Source organism: Haemaphysalis longicornis, unplaced genomic scaffold (assembly GCF_048455015.1).
Source record: "Haemaphysalis longicornis isolate Haplotype H1 unplaced genomic scaffold, Haemaphysalis longicornis Haplotype H1 scaffold_11, whole genome shotgun sequence".
Taxonomy (NCBI): Eukaryota; Metazoa; Arthropoda; class Arachnida; order Ixodida; family Ixodidae; genus Haemaphysalis; species Haemaphysalis longicornis.
The window spans coordinates 2,340,127-2,350,189 of record NW_027526214.1 but is presented as its reverse complement, the minus strand read 5'-3'; the positions used below and the strand labels follow the sequence as shown (position 1 = coordinate 2,350,189).

Sequence of the window (10,063 nt, the reverse complement as noted above, 5' to 3'; positions counted from 1 at the left end):
GTGTGTAAAGCCTAGCGCTTATTAACACTTCCAAACTTTTTTGCTGCAAATCCCAAGTGAAGTGTAATGAATTATGGGTGTTGATCTTTCTGCGTACCGTGCGAGGATTGGTTGTTTCTTGGCACGTAGTAAATTGAAGACATCATGTTCACCAGTATGGTTACGGCCTGCCTCACTCGCTGATTGTTGTCGTTCCGGAGGACGGTGTTTCTTGGTTCTGTTCTGTATTGCCCGTTTGATAATCTGCGCGGGAGATGTTGAGACCAATCCTGGTCCAGAAAAAATAGACCAAGTTATTTCTCTCCTAAAAGACCTAGCACAGTCAAATGAAAAATTTCACAAGGACACGTCAGTAAAGCTGAAGGACATTCAAATGAACGTCACCGACATTAAAAGGCGGCTCAGTGATGTGGAAGGTAAAGTAAGCGCCATCGACAACCTGCGTCAGGATGTCACCAGTGTTAACGAAGCCGTTCAAGAATCCCAGGTACAGCTGCAGACCATTAAGACTAAACAATCAGAACAAACCGAATTTGTAGTCGACGACTTGAATAACCGAATGCGAAGAAACAATCTGATTTTCAAGGGAATTCCCGAGGAACCAGATGAAAAATGGGCAGACACAGAACGTTTGATTACGGAATTCGTGTCCACACATTTAGGCATCCAGGCAGGGGAAATCGAGCGAGCACACAGGGTGGGCCGGCCAAAACCAGAACAAAGTCGCCCAATTGTGATAAAATTTCTAAACTACAAAGATAAAAACAACATTCTTAGGAATGCCTCTAAGCTAAAGAAGTTAGAAGAACCTCGCGTATGGATTGAGGAAGACTTCTCGCGACGACTACAACTTGTCAGAAAAAACTCCGAGACTTCGCTCGGGAGAACCGTACCCAAGATGAGAAGTACAGGGTTGTCTTTGATAAACTTCTTCTCGGAAACAAGTGTTATTCATTCGACTCGGCAAAAAATGAGATAGTCTGTCTTCCAAGGCACGAAGAAGCTACCGGAAGCATGCCACCTACAGACAGAGTGGCCAGTCCAGAAGGGGAAGGGAATGCTAATGGTGACTGACATAAAACCGCTAATCTAGAAAAGAAATTATCAATTTTAGTGTGCAATTTTTGTAGTATGCTCCCAAAGCAAGATCAGTTATGTGCATTTGTGGAATCATGTTCGGCCGACATTGTTCTGGGCACAGAGACGTGGTTGACTCCCGACATCAGCAATACCGAACTGTCACTCTCTAAAGCATTTACGATATTCAGGAGAGACCGAGTGGCCGCACGCGGTGGTGGAGTGGTAGTGGCCGTAAAAAATACGTTTCGTGCACGCGTTGTTCCAACGAGTTCCGATATAGAAATTTTGTGGGTTCTGATTGAGATGTGCCCTTCTGTAACCTGTGCCGTCGGGGTGTGTTACCGCCCCCCCGATTCCCCTCAGGAATTCGTGGAAAATTTAAATGATTCTTTAAGCGCTATCCAGGACAAATACCCAGCGTCACCAATCATTCTAGGTGGTGATTTTAAGTATCCTGCAATCGATTGGCAATCCTACACACCCCTGGGCGGCACAAGAAAGAAAGAATGCAAGGAATTTTTATATGTGATTTCTTTATTTGATTTGCAACAAATGGTTTGTGAATACACATTTGGCGATGCCATTTTGGATCTGGTATTAACAACCGAGCCGGAAAAAATGACTGTTCGTGTTTTGGAATCTATAAGTGATCACAATGTTCTACACTGTGAATATGCGTTAAAACATAACAAACCTGGGCAGCCAAAGAAAACTATCTATAATTACGCACGTGCAAATGTTGATCTGACCCTCCAACAGTTGTCATCTTTTTGCGTTGAATTTTTATGCACAATGCGTAATCGCAATGTTAATGATAACTGGATCTGTGTCAAAAACAAACTAATCCAACTTAAGCACAAGCACATCCCCAAGGTCGAAATCATTTCATCAGCTCAAAGCACATGGTTCACTTCACACGTAAAAAGAGCAATAAATAAGAAGAAACGCATGTATTCAAAAGCCAAATCCTCAAACTCGGATGGTGATTGGGAACGCTATCGCGAAGAATCAAAAAACTGCAAATCCCTAATTCAAGATTCCAAATAAAAATTCTACAATAATGATATTGTCAGCATGTTAAAAAATAACACAAAAAAATTCTGGAATATAACCAACCCCAAACGGAACTCACAAGTTAGTATAGATATAGTCAAAGAAGGCGAATTACTTTCACCATCCGAGGTTGCGACCGAACTTAACTCTTTTTTTAGCTCTGTTTTCACAGATGAAAGCCCACTATCACTTGAACTCCAGCCAACTTCTATTTCGGGTTTTATGAATGGCATTACCATCACACCGGAAGGAATTGAATGTGCCATTGATCGACTTTCGAACAATTCCTCCCCAGGACCCGATGGCATTTGTCCTAAACTGCTCAAAATGACTAAACCAATTATATCTTGTATCCTAGCCGCCATTTTTCAACAGTCACTCGACACCGGCATCATACCAGATGACTGGAAAATCGCACGCGTTGTTCCTGTATTTAAATCCGGCAACCGATCAGAACTTTCAAATTACAGATCGATCTCCTTAACAAGCGTACCATGCAAAATTCTAGAACATATCATATCATCAGCCGTTATGACATATCTTACAAAGCACAACTTTTTTTATATTCATCAGCATGGATTTCTTCGAGGGCGCTCGTGCGAAACCCAATTATTTGAGCTTGTAACCGACCTACATCAGGCCGTTCATGACTCATCCCAAATTGATGCCATATTCATCGACTTTGCAAAAGCATTTGATAAAGTACCTCATAAACGCCTGATGATGAAACTTGCCCGGCTGAACATAAACAGCAGCGTTCTCAATTGGATTACAGCATTTTTAACCAAGCGCTATCAATACGTTTCAGTAAAGGACCACAATTCCCCCTTAACAGAAGTCAAATCAGGAGTGCCTCAGGGCTCTGTACTGGGACCAATTTTATTTTTGGTTTACATTAATGACGTAAGCAATAACTTAAGTTCTAATGTTCGGTTATTCGCCGACGATTGCGTAATTTACAGAAACATTAACAGCTATGAAGATTCTAATGCTTTACAGACCGACCTGGGTAATATTGTTAACTGGTGCGAGGATTGGCAAATGCAAATAAATGCTTCCAAAACAAAAGCTATGACATTTACCAGGTCTACTAACATACACCTAAATTCGTATTCTATTAATAAGACAGTGATAGAAAACGTTTCTACGCTAAAATATCTAGGTGTATATTTGTCATCCAACCTTACGTGGAATGAACATATTGATGCTATAATTTCCAAGGCAAGTAAGAAACTCGGTTTCATCAAACGAAATTTGTATTTAGCTAGACAATCAACTAAACGTTTAGCTTATACTACATTAGTTCGATCCAAACTTGAGTACGCGTCCATTATTTGGAACCCAAACCAGGCATACTTAACAGACAGACTGGAGGCCTTGCAAAATAAAGCGGCACGTTTTATTACTAAAAACTATTCCCGTACATCTAGCATAACTGCCATTAAAGAATCTCTACTGCTGCCCTCCCTCGAAAAACGAAGAATACTAGCATTACTATCTCACTTCCACCGGCTTTATCATAGTGCGTCGTCATTTGCTGCATCGCATATCAAACCTGCCCATCGCATTTTTCCACGTCTAGATCACCCTTTCAAAGTCCTCCCCTTGTTTGCCCGTACCAACCTTCTTCGTACATCCCCGTTGTTCTTGGCCATCTTTCATTGGAATCGATTACCAGTTGATATTGCCACAATTCATAATCACGATTTGTTTGTAAGCCGTTTGAAGCACTTTTTATGTATAGATAGCTAAAATTATCAGAGCCATGAACCATGTATTATGTGCGCTTGCTTTGTATTTATTTTCCATTTACTTTTTTTTCTTTTCTCTTTTCTACCTTTTCTTGTTACATCCCCGCTCTTGACTGTTTGCTCTTGAATTGAAATGTATCCCACACTTTGTTACCCCCCCCTATGCAATGCCCTTCGGGGCCTTTAGGGTATCTGAATAAAAAAATAAAAAAAAAAATTCCGGTCTAGTGCGACGACCACTACGCTACTGGTGGTGCTATTTTTTTCTTGCACTTACTGGGATATATAGGTAAAGGTATTTTTGTTTCATCTGCTTGGGTGTTGTAGCCAGCGCCACTCGTACTACACGGGGTGAAGGGGACCTTCTTTTTAACCCCCAGGGCGTTTCTCGAGTGTCTACAACATGTCTATAGTGGTAGATCAACATTGAACCCACTTAAGCTCCCTAGGGCACTAAGACTGCCAGAACAGTGTCTCTCGCTATGCATGTAGCGAATCAGAATAGGAAACGAGGGGCTTGTTGAATTAAGACAGAAATAAGGGTTGGAAGTGAACAAAACATGGGAGAGCAAAGGGAAGGACTTGGTCGGTCGTTGAAACAGTTAAAAAACAATTGTAAAGAATGAAAGAAAGTTGAGAAAAAATGCTAGCCAGGCGCGATCCGAATCCACGACCTTCAGAATAACAGTCTTGTGCGATGACCACTAGGCTACATGTGGGGCTATTTTTCCCCTCCAGGTACTAGGGTATTTATGATAAGGTATATTGGTTTCCTTTGCTTGGGGCAGGTAGCGAGAGCTAGTCAGACTACACGGGGTGAAGGGGGCCTTCTTTTTCACCCTCGGGCCGTGACTCAGGAGTCTACGACATGTCGACAGTGCTCGACGTGGTTTGAACCCTCTTAAGCTTCCTATAGGCCCTCGCCATGCATGGAGAGAATGAGAATTGGAAATGAGGGGATTGTTGAAATAAGACAGAAAGAAGGGTTGGCAGTCAAGCGAACCTCGGAGAAAAAAGGGGAGGACGTGGTAGGTCGTTGAAACAGGTAAAAAATTACAAAAGAAAAAACGAAAGCGTAGAAAAAATGCCAACCACTTGGGATCCGAACCCACGACCTCCACAATACCGGTCTGCGGCGAAGAGTATTACGCTATCGGCGGGGCGATTTTTTCTCTGCACTTACTGGAATATTTATGTTAAGGTATTTTTGTTTCCTGCACTTCGTCTAAGACCACTCGCCCATCGTGCATTGGCGGCCAACCCTGCCAAACCCCGCAATGTCAAATTTGACCCAAAATGAGGAAAACTGCCACAGCCAGCAGTACAGCTTCCAATTTCACAATAAACATAAAGGTAATTTTACTTGCGACACCGAAAACGTGATTGATCGGCTCAAGTGTATCGAATGCTAGCCTCGGTACATTGACCAGACCCGCAAGTCTTTTAGACTTTTTTTCAATAATCACAAGTCGCATTTAAGAGCCTCCAGAACCGGCCGTCGTCCAATATATTAATGTAGTTGGTCATTCATTTATTAAAATGAAAGCAAGAATCCTTGAATCCGGTTTCCATTCACACGCTCAACACGCGTGTGTGTATACCTATTTATTCCAGCGAAACATGGCTAAGCAAAGAGAGCTTCGCCTTCACGCACATCTACCTTTTCCAAATGCTTTTCAACCACAATTTGTGCCTTTCTTGCTTTTGTTTCTGGCTTTCTACTAGTGTGTTGCTCTGAGACTTGACTAACTGCTGACCCTGATTCACGCGCCGCCTAACAAATATTTACTTTGCTGAAAATCACTTAAAAAGCAGCTACGTTTACCAATACTATTGCTGCCTTTGGCAGCTATGTGAAGAATTGTGAGCCAAAGAATGTGAACTGCGAAAACTCGAATGTACCTTCTGCTGCAACAAGTGAAGCAATTTTAATACTTGTTTATATTAACAAAATTGGAATGGGAATACACTGGGTAGCCCACTCATGTTACCAGTTGTCACCACTGAATACCACATTGGAAATAAACGTATATTGACCACAGTCAGTCGGGATGCACTGTGCGAAAAAGCCATGCATACTGGCCAAGTATTACCAAAGGCCTTATTGAAAACAAGTCCTGTCTACATGCCCTCAAAGGCATCTGATTAGTGAATTCAGTTTTTATGAACGAAAAGCAACAAAGACTGCAGCAACGATCAACTGTGCTTGCCTTGGTGTGAGCGAAGCAATATCTTGAAATGGAAGCGGGATTACTCTGACAAACACGTATACGCCCAGCTTCGTATGATACGTTGCTAGATATGCCACCGTGTGCTGTTGCATTCAGTCAAATACGTCAGAGGGAACATGGAGGACACTCTCCAAGCCGACCTAGAACGCGGTATAACACCAGCTGCAAATCACTAGGCTGAGATGTTCGTGGAGTAAATCGTAGCTCCTAATACTCCTACTCACTAACGGCAGAGGCTAGGCTAGAGAACGCGAATATCAAGTGGTGTGTATCTCTACACGGCCAACACAGAATGAGTCTGACTTAAAAAAGGAAGGCCAACCAACTTAACGTAAACGTATAAAATACATTATTGCAAGTATCGAGACGAATAGTAAGAAGTCTGGAGTATACGTCTGCTGGTTTGTACTTATTGTTTTGCCCCAGACGTTTTTTGCCTGTGTGCACGCGAATATTTTGGCTCACTTCTAATGTCCACCTAAAGATAATTTTTTTTAAAAGATTATCTTCTCACGTGAACCTTACCCTTAAAAAGGCAACGTGTGAGTGAAGGAGTAATTAAATTTTACTGTTCACAAACGCGAGGTACGGTATTTGATGCTTAGCGGAATATTTGCCATCTGTTGCGGGCGAGTGCTCGCTAGCGGCATTCGTAATACATTTAGCGCCACTTAGTGGTCCAGCAACCTAAGCTTTTTAAATTTCGCCACTCTGAGAGCACCTCTACCTTTCCCCTTCCTGTGTGGCGAGTGTAAGTGGCTACGTTGTAGCAAAGAATCCTTGAAATATTTCAAAGCATATTACACAGCATCCCAAGATTGTAAGCCACACGCGCACAAAACACAACCATGACCCGTGCAACTAAACATCTTAGTGCACTACGTACCTGTTCTTTAGAGTGTCGCAGGAGTGAAGGTGGTCTGGCAAGTACGTAGGCATAAACCTACGTGAAAGGGTTACCAAGTTCGGCCTAAATTACATGGAGCTTTGTTGAACAGCGCTCAACTGAGCAGATTTTGTTATCCGGACCTAGGCGTATTTTTGCATACATTCTGGAAATAATCGGTATTGAGGAACAGGTTACAAAATCAACAATTTTAATATTGGAAACACCGTTGAAAGATTGTTTCGGGGATCGGAAATAGATTATGGAAAGCGGTTTTGTGATTGAGGAGTTGCGAATATTTTTGAGAACAAAACAATAAAATTGAAATGGTTGAAATAGATTCATTAGCAATCCTTAAAAATTACATAAAAATGTTCAAGCTTTCATCAAATAATTTTTATCAGTGATATTTATGTGTCATCGTTGCAGATTTTTGGTTTCGAAAACTTTACAATAAAAAACCAAAAACCCTGGTGCTTATACCGAACCTTGCTGTGTTTTTATACTTTGAGATGTATTGTTTTTCTGATTGTTTTTTAGTGAAATCCAAGGTAGTACAGAGGCCATCCTATTTACACTCATTTATATTTTTCTCTAAGGGCTACTATTACCATTTAAAACGTTTAGAGTTGTGTATACCAATATAAAAATAATTTTATATGTTGCTGCTTGTAAGTCTATGAACTCAACTATGTGAACGAAATGCGAATAGCCTTACAGTGTACTGTCATTTTGATTATTTCTTTAGCTGAAAATATGTAATTGGTTTAAAGTTGTCAGCAGCGCATGTCTTGCAATGCACGGCAGAAAATTTTTGCGCATCAGCATTTTTTTGCAACATGTTTTTTTATTGGGAATTACGAGTGTGTGAAAGCAATAATTAGCTTTGCAGCGATCTTCAAATAAAGTAAAATGACCATTGAAACCAAGTTTTGGCATGCTTTCCAACATGGCACAGAGAGACATTTTCACGCTCACTTTTCGCGGATGAGCGTAAAATAGCTATGCGTAAAGCTTAAAAAGAACTGCAAGTGCTTTTTCTAAATTTTGCTTTTACCTCGGCAGTCCTAACTTGAAAAAGGACAGCCCTGTGTTGTAGGTGTTTATTTAAATTTCGGAAATTCTAAAAAAAACATTTTGTTGAAGTGTAAAACGTAAATATAACAGCTAAAAAGGCAAAAATAAAAAGAAATATTACCAATTCTGGAACCTGAAATAAAATTGTGGACTGTTGCTTTATGGTGGCCGAAAGCAGTCACATACTTTTATTTATGGGGAACAACGTGTCACATGCTCTTCTTTTTTGAGAGTGTGTAACTGCAATAAAATCAGACATCCAGATTAACATATAATATACGTCTAAGATAGTAAAACCGTTTGGGTAATTTTTAAAATATTTCTTACGTTAACTCTTTTTTATTTTTTCTACGTTTGGTCTCCAAAACTGACTGCACTTATGGAGCTATTATATCATAATTACAACAAATCAGTGGGCTTCATCGCAAAAACATTTCCGAGCTGTGCACGCCACAAACGTAGTGAAATGAATCACATTATTTTGGCGTTCTACTTCGTTTGTATCAGAAAAGATCCAAGCGAAATAGGTGTAATGGTACTGTGGCTAGAAAAATGAACCACTTTTTAACCATTATCACAGAAAATATATATTTCTCACTGGTTTGATCAATTGTTACAGCCAATAGGCAATCCAGAAAAGCGCGAAAACCTAAAACCTTTAAGAAATCCACATTGAGCGCATGTGTAAAAAGGCGCTTCACGGGGTCAGAATACAACCAGCGGGTCTCGAATATAGATGCCGCCGTCAATAAACATGTGAAGTACCCCACTTTTTTCTCTGTGAACAAGTGAACCACAACAAAACGAATAACGAATGCTTTACAATATCATCATTAAACCTCTACCAGCGACCATGGAATGGGTACACTAAAATATTTAACGTTAACTTACTCTTAGAGCATGCTATGTCACTCAGGTTCATATAAGTTTTGCTTACACTCAATGCACGTGTAATGCTTTAAAAAAGTATTCCCATGCCTGTCTTGCACGTGGGTCTGTGTGTCTCGGGGCCATTAAATATTTCCAGGGACTTGGCAGGCGCAAGGTCAAAATCATGTGAAAATGTTTAATGCCTCAATCATTACTTGTAACACACAACTTTTTGTAAACCTGCACCATATAAAAAGCAATAAACAGGTGCCGGTAATTTCACGTCAATAACACTCTTTTACAACTTCTTTCGAGGAACCTTATCAAAAAATTTTTACAAAACCGTCACCTACAGAAACCGAAAAGCCTAAGCGAATATTTTCAGCTAGCCTCGCGTTTACCTTTGGCTCAATGCACTGGAATACCTTACACCTTACAAAGTCTGGAAAATATTGAAGCGAATTCGGCTAAGGTCGCGTTAGCAATGAACGTCTGTGTAGTCTCTGAGTAAGATAAACCTGGAGACAACCGATCCCACAAATACCTGCCCCAGTACAGAGACCCTTTCTACCCGAAACAAAGACACTTGTACTTCTCAAGTGTTCCCCCCATAAGCTCCAAATATACTGAGGAAAAACACTGCCAACTGCTTTGTCGTTTATCCTTGGGTTGGTGAAGACCTGGACCGCATAAAAAAATTTAACTAACGAAAATACATAAAAGAAACAAGCCCGCAAAATATGAACATATAATGTACTCTCCTTTCTACGGTTCACACCACTCTGTATCATTTTCTCAAGACCAGAACTAACAGGGGTACTGGCACCACTGAAATGGCACACCAAGATAAGAAGTCGGTGAGGGGCTCTAGCTGACAATTTCAATTTTCTGTGATCTGCTCTTCTAGTATCTATGCTAATTGCCTAATCTTGTGCTCCTGTTTATTGCGGCTCTTGTTTGCACGCAAAATGCCGGCGCTACTTGGACCCCTCTTTCCACTCTGTCTATCACCGTTCATGACCGCAAGATAGTCAGGCGAGAGAAGTTCACATCACTCTCATGCAACATGGAACCTCTTACCTGATCGGTGTTTTCCTATATAAGACCAAATGGCT

The 10,063-nt window shown here is 40.9% G+C and overlaps 1 protein-coding gene across 1 annotated transcript; it reads left to right on the top strand.

The window, feature by feature from the left end:
- The first annotated feature begins 3,174 nt into the window (after positions 1–3,174).
- Positions 3,175–3,885, top strand: LOC144160963 (uncharacterized). Its single transcript, XM_077692035.1, has one exon. The coding sequence runs from the start codon at positions 3,175–3,177 to the stop codon at positions 3,883–3,885; it is 711 nt and encodes a 236-aa protein (XP_077548161.1).
- Positions 3,886–10,063: the final 6,178 nt, after the last annotated feature.

Bases quoted from the DNA above. Each gene is read 5' to 3' on its own strand.
- LOC144160963 (XM_077692035.1), top strand. From the start codon at position 3,175: ATGCAAATAAATGCTTCCAAAACAAAAGCTATGACATTTACCAGGTCT.